Genomic DNA, 16,522 nt, shown 5'->3' with positions numbered 1-16,522 from the left:
AATTGGTTGGGGTGTTGAGAGGCTGAAGGATTTGCTTTGTATCATGGAGCCCGTAGGTCTTAGAAATAGTTTGAATTCAGGTCTTCTTAATCTGAGGTCACCTCAGTTTACCAGATCATGCTATCTTTCAGAAAATTGACTATTAGACAAATAAAGTAATAGAAAGACACAAAAGAGGGAGAAATAAAGTACTGTGGGAGGCCCAAGGAAGAATAATGCCATTTGGAGCTGGGTAATGGAAATAAGGATGATAATTGTTAATAATAATAGCTAGCATTTGTATACAGCTGTAAGGTTTTTAGTGTCCTTTACAAAGATCATCTTGCATGATAATGTAACTCATGTTTCTCTAGCCCTCTGAGGTTTATTAAGCCATTTTCTCACAATAATGAGTTGTGATATGGTGAGAAGTAGTGAAATGGTCAAAAATGAGGGAACAGATTTGGGTTTGATCCCTAACACTCTCTAGCAGTGTAATCTCAAGTATGATTCGTTGAGCCTCAGTTTCCTCACCTGTAAACTAGGTAAAATAAGACCTTCTATTTCATAGGGTTATGAGACACTCAAATGAGCTAATATATTTAAACACATTGCAAACATTAAAATATTATGTAAATATCATTATTCTTCATTTTGTAGATGTGGAAACTAATGTTAAGTGACTTGCTCAAATTTACTGCACTGGTAATAGCAGAGATGGGATTTGCACCCAGATTCTGTGTTAAGTCATTATTCAATTGTGTCGGAATTTCTGTGACCCCACTGGGGTTTTCTTGTCAGAGATAATGGAGAAGTTTTCTCTTTTCTTCTCCTGCTTATTTTATAGGTGAGGAACTGAGGCAAACAGGTTTAAGTGACTTGCCCAAGGTCACACAACTAGCGTCTGAAGCTAGTCTTGCTGATTCTAGGTCTGGTGCTCTTTGCCACTTAGCTGCCTTTCCAAATCCTTTGCCTTTTCATTAAAGTCAGTCTGTCTTTCCAGTGGCAGGGGAGCAGGCTGTTGAAGCACTAGATTAGCTGGTTCTTAATAAATGCTTTTGATTGGTTGATAAGAGGACTGGTACTTGCAGGATGGGTAAAATTCAGCATCTAGAACAAAGGGTGGAGGAAAGGCTTTGATTGCCACCTGGGTTTTCTTGAATTCTTAATTGTTTCACACCAGTCAATCTTGACTTCAGAAGTGATAAGCAAATAAATACTATCAGGGCAGAAACCATCTGCTATTTCTCTTGTTTCTCCCATTGTGCTTAGCATGGATCTGGGCACAAAGGAATGTAGAGGCCCAAAGATTATTTGGCCTGACTGTAATTAAATTGATGTTCTCTTGCTCTAGGAGTGACTGTAGGTCTCTGGAAGATAGATCTCTAAACAGGGGTAAGCTGGAGTTTGTGCACTTGTTTTTTTTTTAATTGTTTAAAAATCTGGTAACTGTTTTCCAACATAATTGGCCTCCTTTGTCCCATATATTTTATTTTTATTTTTGTTTGTTTCAAAATAATAATGTTTTATTTATAAACAGTACAGGGTGATCAATAAATGATTTTGTAGTGAGATCTCAGGTTGATACAACAGGGTTTGGTTTTACTATATCTTATAATAAAACAATGTTATTTATAGTTTGTCAGTACAATAAAATCCCATTTTACAAAATTATCTAATACTAATGAATTAGCTATAATATTGGTCAAATTATGCTTTCTGTATGTAGATGTGTGTATATATGTATGGATGAACACACACACATGTATACATATATGCACACATACATTTATATTTACCACATATTTATGCATATATATCGGATAAATTCTGTTCAATAAAAAATAGTCCATCATACATGCTAGTTTTATCCCCCACTATCAATGTTCAACTTCATTTACAGTTCAACTACATTTGCTATTCTAACTCATTGTTACCAAAATTAATTTCCCAATTTTTCTTCATTATAAACTTTAAAACTTCAATTAAACATTTTTATTTCATTTCATTTTATCTCCTACTCCAAGTAATGTCTTACAGATCACAGAGCTTTAGGAAATAGTTGTTGAATTCAACAGAAATGCCTTCTATAGAACATTAAAATTAGTATTGAACCTCAGAATATTAGCACTACGAGTGATCTAAGAACATATTATTAGTCCATGATATAACTACAAAGGTCTATTTTATTTTATTCATTTCAAAACCTTATTCTGAAACAAGCTCCATAGGTTTCACCTGACTGCCAAAGTAGGATCCTTGATATATGAAAAAAAATATTAAACATTTAAGCAAATGTTAAATAGCTTAGGAATACTGATCAACACCATGACCAACTACACAATTCTAGATTCTACTCATTATGAAACTTGCCCACCTTCTGGTAGAGAGGGGAAAGACTTAGAGCAGATTTTGGGAACATAATCAACATGAGAATTTGATTGATTATACATATCTGTAACAGGGGATTTGTTTTTCTTGCTTTCTCAACTGGGGAGTGTGAGGGGAAGTAGGAGAGATTGAAGGTAAATTTTTGTTTGAAAAAAAATTAAATAAAAATATTTGCAGATTAAAAATAAAGGTCAAGAACTCTTCCTCTAAATAGGACCTACTATTTCACAGAATTTGGAGTAGTGTTTTATGACCCCATCCTAAAATTGCTATGTTTCTAGAAGCTCCAGGACTTTCTTAGTCAAGTCAATGAACAATTATTAAGCATCTACTATATAATAGACATTGCGCTAAGTTCTAAAGATACAGAGAGAGGCAAAAAAAAAAAAAATCTCTGCTCTTGAGGAGCTCATCAGTCTAATAGAAAACATGCTCATAAATTTGTAAGAAAAAGAACTAACCTGGATAAATTGTCTTAGTATTTTCATGAATGTAATTTTGATCTTGTAGATCACCTGCAAACATCTAGGGATCCCGTGAGGGAGATTACTGGCTTAAAGCTATTTTAGGGGGCCCAGGGAGGAGACTTTGGTCTCAGTGGATTTGTAGTCAAAGGACCTGGTCTTGATTTCCCTGGATCCTAGTGAGAAGCTTCCCTTGCTACACGGGCACCTTGATAACTTCAAGCTTTTGAGAGACAACCTGGCGTACCAGAACGAGGACCGGTCTCTTGGAGTCCTGTCCATGTCCTACCTCTAACATAGATTGACTATCTGCCTCTGGGCAATTCCCTTAACTTGTCTGTGTTCCCAGGCAACTCCCTAAGATTGTTGATGACATTGTGTTCTGATAATGTCCCTGAGTCCTGCTTATCGGTATCTTGCCATCCCCTAGTGATTAATAATGACTCGGGGCAGTCCCAGGCTGCCTGATGTGCTCTACCTCCCATTCCCTCCTGGGTCCAGCACAATTCATAGAATCTTAGAACTAGAAAGAACATTTAGAGACTGTCTAGTCCAATCCCTTACTTTTTCTGATGAGGAAACTGAAGTCCGGAGGGGTAGGATGTCTTACACAAAGGCACATAGCTAACAAAGGCAAAGCTGGGACTCAGACCTATATTTTCTAATTCCAAGAAGATAGTCTTACTGGTCCATTATATTGTCCTGGTCAGACTCGGGCAGTACCAAGTGCTCTGGGACTTGGGAAGGAAGTTCCACGTATCATGGAGACCTCAGTCCTCCTCTGGCTCTTTACTCAGGAAATACAGGACACTTAGTTCAAAAACCACCTATTAAACACTAAATGCAAATGGTACAAAGAGTCATTTTTTTAGACCCAATCTGAGAAACAAGCTCCCTTCCTTCTTATAATACAGTGGTGCCTTTCTTTTATAACTTCTATCTCTAAAGACCCCACATAGTTTGTTTTCTTCTTATAGGAATCAGAAATGGTTGTTGGTCAGTGCTGGGACTTAGCTGCCCAGAAGTGACACCTCCTGGGACAAGGGGACAACTCTTCCCCACTTCTCCTCTCACAGAGAGTCTACCTTTTCACTGCTCACTTCATGCTTAGAATATACACGGACCCTACGTTTGATTTTAACAGTAGGAACAATGGTTTCTTTCAGTAGCCTCAGCCAGCCAGGGATACAAGTGTAGGCTGTGCATTTCCAAAACTCTGAAAACTCTGGTTATTGAAACTATTGTTTTTACTGGGGCAACAAGGTAGCACAATGGATAGCACACTGGATTAGGAGCCTAAGACATTATCTATCTGTAGAAACCTAAGCAAATCACTTAATCCTATTTGCCTCAGTTTCCTCACCTATAAAATGAGTTGGAGAAGGAAATGGCAAACCACTCCATATTTTTGCTAAGAAAATCCCAAATGGGGTCATGCAGATTCAGATACAACTGAACAACAAATTGTTTTTTTATTAAAAATCATTATAATAATTGTTCTTATAGTGATTCAGCAAGCATTTGTAGGATATTTATATAATTATTCTTATTATAGGGATTCTTATTATAATGATTATTCTTCTTATAGTGATTCAGCAAACATTTGTAGAATATTTATATAATTTTTCTTATTATAGTGATTCTTATTATAATGACTATTCTTCTTATAGTGATTCAGAAAGCATTTGTAGGATATTTGCTCTATGTAGAATTCTGTGCTGTAGAACAATACAAACTGGAATAAGACCTAGGTCCTGTCCTCAAGAAATTTTACTCTAGGATGAAGAAATCTGAGAGTTGGAAGGGTCATTGAAGCTGCCCACTATAGCCTTTACCTGACTGAGAATTGCCTCTACTAAATCCCCTATAAGCTCACATCACCCTTCAATGAAGACCCCTCATGAAGGGGGAACCCACTACTTCCCAAGGCAGCCCATTTCACTTTGGGAGACTTCTAGTTCTTAAGAAATTTTTATTTAAATTAAGCTTAAATCTTCCTCTGTGGCTTCTACCCACTATTCACAATTCTGTCTTTTGGGGTTAAGAAATAGAAGAGGACAAATCTTTATTCCAGTTGAAAGTGCTTCAAATTCTTCAAGACATCATGTTTCTCTGAAATCTCATCTTTTTCAAGGCTAAACATCCCCAGTCCTTGAACCAGTCAGTCCTCACATATCAGGCTAGTAAAGAAAATTCTCTGGATGCTTTCCACCTTATCAATTTCCTTCCCAGAATGTGGTCCTGGATATTTAGAATATTAATGGAACTATTATTATTAACGATAATAGTAATCACAGGGTCAACTGAAGACAATAGTCCAAATATAATCTACTCAGGAAAAAGTACAGGCTATTTTGTCACCTCATGTCATCTGATCATTAATCCTCTCTTAAGGAAGCTTAAGGGCGCATTCTTTTTTTTTTTTTTTTTTTTGGCTGCTAAAAGACATTGTGGACTCATTTAGTTGACATCCCACTAAAACCATCAGGTCTCTCTTTCAGATGAATTTGCTCAGTAGGCTTGGCTTCTCTTTTACTTGTGATGTTAATTTTTTTTGAAAACTTTATACACATTCCTATTACATTTCATCTTCACAAAATTGGCTCAGTGTTCTAACCAGTAAAAATCTTTTTGAATATTTAAATCTTCCTCATGACACCAAGAGTGGAGAGGTGTCTCCCCTCATAAGTCCCATAGTTATTTAACATATACTTTAACATATTTAACATGTATGGGACTACCTGACATCTAGGGGAGGGGGTGGAGGGAAAGAGGGGAAAAGTTGGAACAGAAGTTTTTACAAAGGTCAATGTTGAAAAATTACCCATGCATATGTTTTGTCAATAAAAAGCTATTAAAAAAAATAAGTCCCATAATTAGGAACCCTTGATTAATTGTTTGATGGATATTTTGTCTTTGGTCTAAAAGAGATGGCCAAATGACCATCTTTTTAAATTTAAGTACCTGTTGTCCTTGTAAATAAAATGATTAAATTATTCCCTTCCCCCCAAAAAAGTAGAGAGATATCCTTTTCCCCCCTTTCCTTCCTTTATAGGAGGTAGATGAGCATGGACTTAGATAACCGTTATTTGGCCAGTAGAAAGATAACATTGTACGATGTATTCAAATTCTCTCAACCCAAGCCCCACCTTCTCTTCCACTTGTGATATTGTCTACCATCTTGTTCTCTTGGATAGATTCTTTAAAAATATTTTCAAAACATATGCATAGCTAATTTTCAACATTCACCCTTGCAAAATCTTGCATTCCAAAATATTTTCCCTCCCTTTCCTGCACTCGCTTAGACAGCAAGTAATCCAATATATATTAAACATGTGCAATTCTTCTGTACATATTTTCTTGGATAGATTCTTGGTATTCATGAATATTGTTGTCTACTTGTTATCCTTTTCTGTGTCTGACCATTACTACTTTCTTGGAGCAACATCATCTCCCATTCCCATGAGTAGGTGTCCTAAGGGCTACATCCTGGCTTCTCTCTTCTTGATCTCAGCTGTTCCTGTGAGTTCATAGATTCTGGATTCATGGATTTAGATATGGAAAGAACTTTAGAGGCCATTTGGTAAAATGTTCTTTTAAATTTTTTGTTATAGATGAAGAAACAGGCCTAAAGTGGTCCAAGATCATGCAGGCAGTAAATGGCATAGGAAGGATTTGAATTCAAGCTCTCTGGCTTAAATCCAGTATTTACTAGACAGTACCATGTTTGCGCTCACCTTGTTTAGTTAAAATGTCTGGGTCAATACCTCTGAGATCTCCATATCTAGCCTTAGATGCCTCTTTACATGCTAGTCTCCAGATTCTAACCATTTGTTGTACACCTTGAAGTTTTATTGGCAACCCAGGACGGCCAACACCGGACCTTTATGTTCCCCCCCTCCCTTAATTTCACCTCTTTTCCAAACTTCTTTATTTCTTTTGAGGACATCACAACTTCCCAATGATCCAGGCTCACAATGTCACTCATACTTAACTCTTCCCTTCTTGTTTCATAAAATGAGGTGCCAAATCTTGTTGCGCCTTTGATCACACATCTCTCTGTCCCATTCTTTGTACTTGCACAGTTGCTGTTGAGTCATTTTTCAGTCATGTCCAACGCTTCGGGACTCCATTTGGGGTTTCCTTGACAAAGACATCAGAATGGTTTTCCATTTGTTTTTCCAGCTCATTTTACAGATGAGGCAACTGAGGCAAACAGGATTAAATGACTTGCCCAGGATCACACAGCTAGGAAGTGTTGAGGCTGGATTTGAACTTAGGAAGATGAGTCTAAGTCTTCAGACCTGGTATTCTATCCACTGCACTACCTAGCTGCCCACTCATACTCACACACACATTCAATTTCAGACCTCATCCCCTTTCAGCTATGGACTACGGAATAGTTTCCTAATTTATCTCTCTGCCTTCTTTCTCTCCCTATTCCATTCCATCTTCCAAAAAGCTGCTAAAACAATTTCCCTAAGGAATAGGTCTGACCATATCATTTACCTGCTCAAAAATCTTTTCCCCTCCCTTTTCCCCCTCTTTCCCTTCCTCTCCTCCCTCTCTCCCCCTCCTCATCTTTTTCTTCTCCTTTTCCTCTTTTTCCTCCTCCTCCCCCTTCCCTTCCTCCTCTTCTTCTCCTCCCTCTCTCTCCCATATGACTATGGAGCATGCTAACTGCTGTTGTCCCACTGCTATCCCTACTCCCAGCAAACTGTGAGCTCCTTGAGGGCATATCCAAGTACTTTGTTCAGTATTGATCATGAGTAAATGTCAATTTGAAGTTACTGTTTTCCATCCCCTCCATATTTGTGTTATTTTAAGTTTTTAATCATTCATGTATGCAATTTAGAATTCTATACTTTAAAGCTCATGAGGCACTTTTCTCATAATAGCTCTGGGGAGTATGTTCTTTTTACATAAAATGGAAACCAATCAAGCAGCATTCAAAGGAGTAGAAAATCTTGTGAGATCAAAGATCAATTATAATGATCTGTGGCCTGCTGGGTATCTGAGAGCTCTGAGATCATTCTCCCCTCTGATGACAAAGAGGAACCTTCATGAAACTGCGATACAGTTAGGACGGAGCCCCAAATTAGAAATTGTGAGTGAGTGAAAAATTTTGAAGAAAGGGGTAGTGTGCCTTTCAGAATAGAAGGGAATTATTGCTATCTATATTCCCTAAGTTTCTTCTAAGCCTTTGTCTGTGCCTCCTTGTGCCCAGACCTTCCAACAGCCAGAAGGTATGTCTGCAGGAGGCTGACTGTAGCACTTGCCAAGAGCCTTTTGGAATGTTGAGTGCCTACCTTGGAGGTGCTTGGTCTTATCATTAGAATCCTGGGCCTAGGAAATATTTAAGAAGTCACCTGGTGTACTCCCTTCCTCCAGGTGGGACTATCCCTAAGCTATGTTATATAGTTGAGAATTGAACTTGTTTCCAAAAATCTTCCTTTATTTTGGCCATTTCATACATCCTGTCTCTCATTTAACCCCCCTATTCACCCAGGAATTTCCCTATATAATATTGCTCACTATCAAAAAATTTCTTCCTTAAGTCTAACTTGAAGTCCTCCTGATGCAGGAAGTAATTATAGCTTATTTTCTTTGGCCACCCTCATGGAGAAGGAGAATAGCTGATTATTATCTGTTTTGCAATGGACTTGAATGCTAATTGCTATTTCCTAGGTTACAATCTCTGAATCAGTGCTCTAAGATGCATTCATACATCAAAAAGTTGTATTTAGTGCACTTTTGTTCTGGGTTTTTTTCATTACTCTTTGCTGATTTTTGACCAATGGCATGAAGAAGGTAGGTTCCTTGGTGAAAGGGGAGAGGCTAGCTGAGGGACATGAACGCATTTCTATGGAAAATTCATATGGATTAGGAAACATGGACCTAAGGTGGGGAACTGACTAATCAAGGGGCACATAGATAATTACTGGCAGAGTTATTGACATTTACAGGAAACAAAGGCCAGAGCCCACTTTGTATATATGTTTGTATCCATAAATACAGGACACGTCCTCATTAATACCCATGTGTACCATTGCTGCTGACTCTTTACGTGCTTTTGGGCTCTCCTTGTAGTACATATCATTTCTCTTATCTATTGATCCACTTATGTCATTCTTCTACTCTACATCAAAGATGCTAAATTCCAAGCTGGATTCTACATTGGATCTTGGAAGCAAAACCAAAGGTTTTTGGGCAGGGAAGTGATAGGTTCAGACCTATTCCATGGGGAGATTGTTTTGGCAGCTCTTTGGAAGATGGAATGGAATAGGGAGAGAAATAAGGCAGAAAGATAAATTAGGAGGCTATTAGTATAGTCCATAGGTGAAAGGTGATGAGGGTCTGAAGTGGATCCCTATTGATCCAAGTAAAGTTCAGAATCCTTTATTTGACCTTCAAGGCCCTTCGCAATCTGTTGCCACCTTACCTCTCTAGTCTTTTTTCATCATTCATCTCCACTTATTTAATGTTTCTGCCAAACTGAATGACTCTATGCTTCCTAAACACACACCATGTTCAACATTCCTTCACTTTGATTGTTCCTTAGATCTGGCGTGTCCTCCAACCCTGTCTGTGCCTGTTGGATTCATTTTCTAAAGCTCATTTCAAATATTGCCTCCTTTAGGAAATCGAAGCTGATCATCATGTTGTTACGACCTTCCCTTTCTATGCCTCCAATATTCTGATGATGGAATAGAGCATTTATTAAGTGCTTACTGTGTGCAAAATACTATGGATATGAACAAAAAATAAGACAGTCTCTGCTGTTAAAGAGCTCCCATTCTAATGGGAGGAGACAAGACAGGTAGAAAACTTTAATTGAAAGTCAGATAGAAAGGTCCCATGGTCCTTAAGGGATAGTAACAAAGTGGATGCACCTTTTAAATGTCATTTCAATTGATAAAATGCAGAACCTCCAGAAGCAATTAGCTGTAAGGTTGCACCTCCACAAGGTTTGCTTCTGGGAATGATGATCTGGAATCATTTCCAAAGGCTCTTGGGCTGTTTCCATCAGGATCTGGGGGCCGACTGTGATCAAATGGTGGTGATGATTTGACTCATTTAGTACATGATACTTTCTGTCTCAGGGCATTCCACTGCCTCACGTAGGCTGACCTGCCTACTCTGTGAACGGCAGTTAGTGGAAACGTCAGTCCTCTTCTCCACAGGAGTTGTCTCAGTTACATGGTACAGTGGATAGAGTGCTAGCTTTGGAGTCAAGAAGATACAAATTCAAATTTGACTTTAGAAACTTACTATCCAGGTGTCCCTGAGCAAGTCATGAGGATAATATTGCATGAGGATGGGATGAGATAATATAAGGCCCTTAGTACAGTGCCTGGACATGGTAGGTGCTATATAAATCTCTCTATTATTATCCATCTCTATTTTAAAATGCACGTATGTATAGGTTTGTTTATGCTGGCAAAAAGGGCACATCTGTATGAGCATATGTTTGTGGTTGAGTATGGGTGCGCATGAATATGTTTATTTTTTAATTGTATTTTATTAGCACTTGAATGATTTATTAAGTTCTTAGTATGTGTCGAGCACTGTTGAGTTCTGGGGACACAAAGACAAAAGTTCTAGCTTTTCTGGAGGTTAGATTCTGATAGAAGGAGGAAGCATTTTGCTTATATCTAATGGGGGGGGGATGCTGCCCAGGGAAAGGAATTCTGATCTGAGGAGTTAGGATGGCGAGTCAATCCATACATGGGACAATTTGCTCATTCTTCCCAGAATTGGGAGCAGAACAAGAGGCAGAAAACTGATTGAGGAAGGGATGGGTTCCTGAGGGACAAGGTGATGGGGTATAGGGTTATGAAGCACAATTTAGGTCTGACTAGAGACCTTCGATCCTTTTGCCCCAACTTTCCCTCTTACAGCCCAGGGTAAGACCTAGCCTCTTAGGCTCACAGTCTCGGGGTCATCTTGGGATCCTCAATATCTCTCACTCCATATCCACTATTGATTTCACCTTTGCATATGTCTCCAATCCATCCCTTCTCTGCCCCTGCCACCACTCTAGTGCAGGCCCTCAAACCCCCCACCTGGATTACTACAGTGGCCACTGATGACTCTACCTGCCCCAAGCCTCTCTCAATCCAACCCATCCTCCATTCAACCTCTAAAGTGATTTTCCTGAGCTACAGGTCTGATCATGTCACAACACCCCTTCCCCCAAACCTTCTCCATAAATTCTCGTGGCTTCCTTTTGCCTCCAGGATAAAATACAAAATGCTCTTCATGGCATTCAAAGCCCTTTATAACTTAACCCTCTCCTACCTTTGCAGTCTTGTGAAACCTTCTTTCCTACAGATAAAAGTAGAAAACTGAAGCTGGATTGTAGAGTTTGTACAGAGTAAGGCATAAGGTATATTTTGAAAATAAAAAGCTATTATTTTTAAAAATAAAGCTTTTTCTAGCCTAGCATCCCAGAAAATTTGACATTTAATCTCATTATTGTCATTCTCTTTAATAAAATTATTGATCGGTTCTATGATTTGTTGCTTATTTTTTAAAATAATTTTTTATTTTCAAAATATATGCAAAGATAATTTTCAATCTTCATCTTTGCAACTGTGATCTATTTTTCTCCCTCCCTTCCCCTTCCCCCTTTCCTTAGGAAGTGAATAATCCAATGTATGTTAAATATATGCAATTCCTCTATACATATTTCTACAATTATCATGTTGCACAAGAAAAATCAGATCAAAAAGGGAAAAAATGAGGAAGAAAGACAAAAAGCAAAATTCAAGCAACCAACAGCAAAAAGTGAAAATACTATGTTGTGATTCACATTTAGTCCCCACAGTCTTCTCTTTGGTTGCAGATGGCTTTCTCCATCACAAGTCTATTGAAATTGGCCTGAATCACCTCCTTGTTGAAAAGAGCCAAATCCATCAGAATTTATCATCACATAATCTTCTTGTTGCTTTGCACAATGTTTTCTTAGTTCTGCTCACTTCATTTAGCATCAGTTCATACAAGTCTTTCTAGGTCTTTCTGAAATCATCCTGCTGATTGTTTCTTATAGAACAATAACATTCCATATCATTCATATACCATAATTTATTCAGCCATTCCCCAACTGATGGGCATCCACTCAGTTTCCAGTAGGAAGAACTTTAAATGCAAAATAGAGGACTTTATATTTAGTCCTGGGATAACAGAGTCACTGGAACTCAGTGAGAAGAGGAAGGTGATGTTGTCAGACTAATCCTTCAGAAAAATCATTTTCATAACTGATATTGGTGGGGTGGGGAAGGGGGGATTGAGATCAGGGTATAAATCAGGCTATTAGGGTAGTCCAGTGAGAAGATGCTGAGGGTTGGCACTTTGGGGTTGGAAGAATAGAGAGGAAGACGATGTGTGTGAGAGATGTTGTGAAGGTGGAAATGGCAAAATTTGGCAATGTTTTGTACATGAGTCAGAGAGGAGAGTGGAGGATGACATTAAAACTGTGAGGGTGGGAGAACAGGAGGTTAATGGTACCCTTAACAAGAATAGGGAAATATGGAAGAAAAAAAGGTTGGCAGAGGAGGGCTATCTACAGTGGGGCTAGGCAAGTTTGCGTTCATTCATTGATCATTTTTGATCAGTCATTAATCAAGATAACTGACCTCCTGAGCAGTTATTCCAAAGATGAGTAGATTAATTCTTCCCTTGATTAAGAATATGGTTTTAGGGTATCCAGTCCAATGGTACTGTTCTAAGTGGGTAGCAGTTGGTTTAAGCTTAATAATGCTACTTTCCTATCTTACCTGTGAGATAAGTAATATAAGAATTATTAGCTCCCATGATAGGGAAACTAAGGCCCAGAGAGACTAAATCATCTGTCCATTATTACTCAAAATACTTTAATCAAACTAGGATTTTATAAATGAGGCTATTAATCCTATCTATAAAGATAAAAATTTGTATTACATAGTTAATAAATGGAGGAGCTATATTAATGTGTGAATATATAGACGTGATTATTGGACATTTATTATTACATATAACTATTATATTTTATCATTAATTACTATTATAAGCTATAACTTGCCTAAGCTCATAGATGTCAGATGGCTGGATGAAAGACATGATACTGCTGTCTCTCATGTTTCTGTCCTGGAAAAAGTTCATGAGTATCTTGGATGGAAAATGAATATGGGAGGTAGAATTCTAGGCCTCCTCTTCTCTAGGTAAAATTGATCATCTTTCCTTTAGTCTCATTTTAATTCAGTTGAAAAAAGAATTCTTATTAAAGACTTTAGAGATGTTGTAGTATGATGGATAAAATGCTGAGCTCCATGTCAGGCAGATTTAGACTTATATTATGGTTCTGGTGCTTATTTGTATTGTGGCCTTGAGCAAAATAGTAATGACTCATGTACCTCTGGCAACTCCCTAGGACTTATCTAGTATATTATGGACAAATTATGATTAACTACTAGTGAAGGAAATTTCCCCACCAGGAGTTCCCTTCATTAATGAAATCACAGCTTGGTATCTGCTTGTTACATCTATACAGGGATCTGCTGGTAAATGTTTAACAACAGGTTCTCAAAAAACAAATGTGAACCTGACAAACTTTTAAGTTTAATCTGCATTTTCTTCATGGCTTTCTTAAGTCTAGACTATTTATAAAACAATAAATCAGGTCCTTATTTGTAACTTATAGATTTCTAAGATGTAAGTACACATATTACACATTCAATAATCAGCTTGCCTTATGATTCCAACTCATCCCTCAGCTCCTGCTACCATAACAGAATCCTGCCAGCTGCCAAGTGCCTGCCAAAGTGGGCCCTGTAGTCTGGGTTCCCAATTCTCCGTTCCTCAGAATCTCAGTTCCTGCCACAACATGACGCCTGTTTTTTCTTTCAGGGAGCCGAGAAGCTGCGTTCACTTACGCTGTCATTGCTGCTGGCGTGGCCCACGCCATTACAGCTGCCTGTACCCAGGGTAACCTGAGCGACTGCGGCTGTGACAAGGAGAAGCAGGGCCAGTATCACCGGGATGAAGGCTGGAAGTGGGGCGGCTGCTCCGCCGACATCCGCTACGGCATCGGCTTTGCCAAGGTCTTTGTGGATGCGAGGGAGATCAAGCAGAATGCCAGGACCCTCATGAACTTACACAACAATGAGGCTGGACGCAAGGTAGGAGTCTGGGGGGACTGGGAGGCAGGTGAGATGGGCTGGGGAGGGCGGCGCATTAGCCATCGATTAGATCCCAAAAATGTGTAAATAAGGCATTTATATGACTTTATATTATATTTAACATAGGCCTATATGTACTTAAATGTACTGCACTGTTAAAAAACGCCTGCAAAAATGCAAACTAATACACTTCTCTAAATATGTGTGTGTGTGTGTTGTATGAACGTATGATTTCATCAGTGTGAGGGAACTCCCTGGTGTGGGAAATTCCTCCCCTGATGCAGCTCTGGTTCCTATCTATCTTTCCCTGAGTTGCCAGAAGGTCCTGAGAGGGGCTGAGTGACCTATTTTTGGTCACTTAATTCATGTGTCAGAGGAAGGACCCGATGTCCCATTTCCCACCATGCTGCCCATCGGTCCATCCATATACATTGATTTCAGGTTAAGTTTTATCCTGTTGCTCATTTCCCCTCTCATCGATGAAACAAAACCAAGAGAAAGCCCAATCTGTTTCCTAGAACTCTGCAGCTGCTCGTGACCTCTATAAGCTTCTACAACATGAGTCAGCAGCTGCTGAGAAAGCATGCATGAACTTAAGCAGCATTCATGGAATCCTGGGGGACCAGGACAGAGCAGGTGATTATCTGACTGGGAGCTGCTCTGGTCAGACTGTGTCTGAAAGATGATGTTAAGATCTGGGGAGTGTATCTTAAAAATGACTGATAAATAGAAATGTATCCAAGTGAAAGGTGACCGGTGTGGTGAGATCTAGAGAAGATGTCAAAAAATAAGCGAAAGATTGGAAAGTTTGGGAGCACCCATTTCAGATATCCAAAGGGCTTTCTTCTGGAAGAGGGAATAAGCTTCTGCCTATACTCCAGAGGGGCCAACAAGGAGTGAAAAATAAAAGGAGAGAGATTTTGACTGGAGAGATGAACTCATTACCAGTAAAATGGAATGGTCTGCTCCATGAATTCTTGGTCAATGGAGGAATCTAAAGTCTGGTTGGAAATGTGTCAGGATATTGTGAAAGAAACTTATATGGGGGTTGACATTAAATTGGATGCTCTCTAAAGTGCTTTGCACTTCTAGGAGTGTGTGATTCTAAACCATGATATTCTGTCCCGTTATGTGTGTGTATACTGAGGCAGGGATAGTTATTACAAGGTGAAAGACCGGGTGTAGTTGCTGAATCACTGTCAGTGTTCTTTGAAAGACCTTTGGGGGAAATAGCAGTGCAAATGACACCCCAACTTCTGTTAAAGAGAATGAAATATTCCAATTATTGAACAATGAAATTGATTTTTGATTTCTGCCAAGATTCTAGAACACAATAAAGAGAGGGTTAGTGAATATTTAGAAAAGGAAGCTGTGTTTTTAAAGACCTATCATGGCTAAATCAAAAGCAAGGCACTCAATTTAATCTCATTTTTGGATAGGATTACTACACTGAAAGTCAGAGGAATGTTGTAAAAAGGTGCTAGACATAATCTTTCCAAATTACGCTTGTAAACGAGGTGAAAGATGTATAATTATGTAGATTCATAACTGGTTGACTGACCAGACCCAAAAAGTGGGAGCATGGAAGAGGGTCTCTGTTGGAATATCCCATGGATCTCTGTATGAGCCTGTGATGCTTAATTTTTTATTAATTCATGATATGGCTTAAAGCATCAATGACATACCCATCAGATTTATCAATGCATGATATTAGAAAGGATAGTTAACACATTAGATGGCAGAAATAGGATCCAAGATCAACGAGCATTTATTAAACATATTCCTTGCATTGGAGGAGACACTAGGTATCCAAATACAAAGAATGAAACAATCCCTACGAAAGAAGCTTACATTTTGATAGTAAAGAAACCAAATAAATAAATATAAAGTAATTAAAATAGAATGTAGTTAGGGAGGAAGGATGTTAGCCTTCATATATAAAATGGTTATCTGAGTTGTATCATAAAGGAAGAGAAGGATTCTATGAGGTGAATATAAAGAGGAGAGAGTATATTTCAGCTGTGGATTATGGTGCAAGGGCATGGAGATGGGAAATAGAATATTGTTTAATCTTATCTTGTTTTATAAAATTCCAATTTATTTTTAAACATTCATTTAAAAAATGAGTCCCAAATTCTCTCCTCTTCCCTCCCACATTGGGAAGGTAAGCAATATCATGTCAATTATACACGTGAAATCATTTGAAAGTTATTTCTATATTAACCATGTTGCAAAAAAGAAAAGGCAAGAAAAAGAAAGAAAGCAAAAGCATATGCTGCAATCTATACTCAGACGTCAATAATTCTTTCTCTGGAGGTGGATAGTATTTTTTCATCATGAGTCCTTTGGACTTGTCTTGGATGATTGTATTAGCAGAGTATCCAAGTCTTTCACATCATCCTTACAATATTTTCTTGGTTCTGTCACTTCGCTTGGTATAAGTTCACATAATTTTTCCTAGGTTTTTCTAAAACCATCATGCTCATCATTTCTTATATCACAGTAGCATTTCATCACAATTATATAATA

The 16,522-nt window shown here is 38.3% G+C and overlaps 1 protein-coding gene across 1 annotated transcript in view; it reads left to right on the top strand.

Annotated features, from left to right (window-relative positions):
* The window catches only part of WNT7A (Wnt family member 7A), a 93,235-nt gene that overhangs the window by 32,052 nt on the left and 44,661 nt on the right, over positions 1–16,522 (top strand). Inside the window, exon 3 of the mRNA XM_051983806.1 lies at positions 13,722–13,993. Coding sequence (XP_051839766.1) covers positions 13,722–13,993 — 272 coding nt within the window. The remainder of the gene's footprint in view (positions 1–13,721; positions 13,994–16,522) is intronic.

Source organism: Antechinus flavipes, chromosome 1 (assembly GCF_016432865.1).
Source record: "Antechinus flavipes isolate AdamAnt ecotype Samford, QLD, Australia chromosome 1, AdamAnt_v2, whole genome shotgun sequence".
Taxonomy (NCBI): Eukaryota; Metazoa; Chordata; class Mammalia; order Dasyuromorphia; family Dasyuridae; genus Antechinus; species Antechinus flavipes.
The sequence above is the reverse complement of the archived record's forward strand: the minus strand, read 5'-3'. Positions and strand labels throughout refer to the sequence as shown.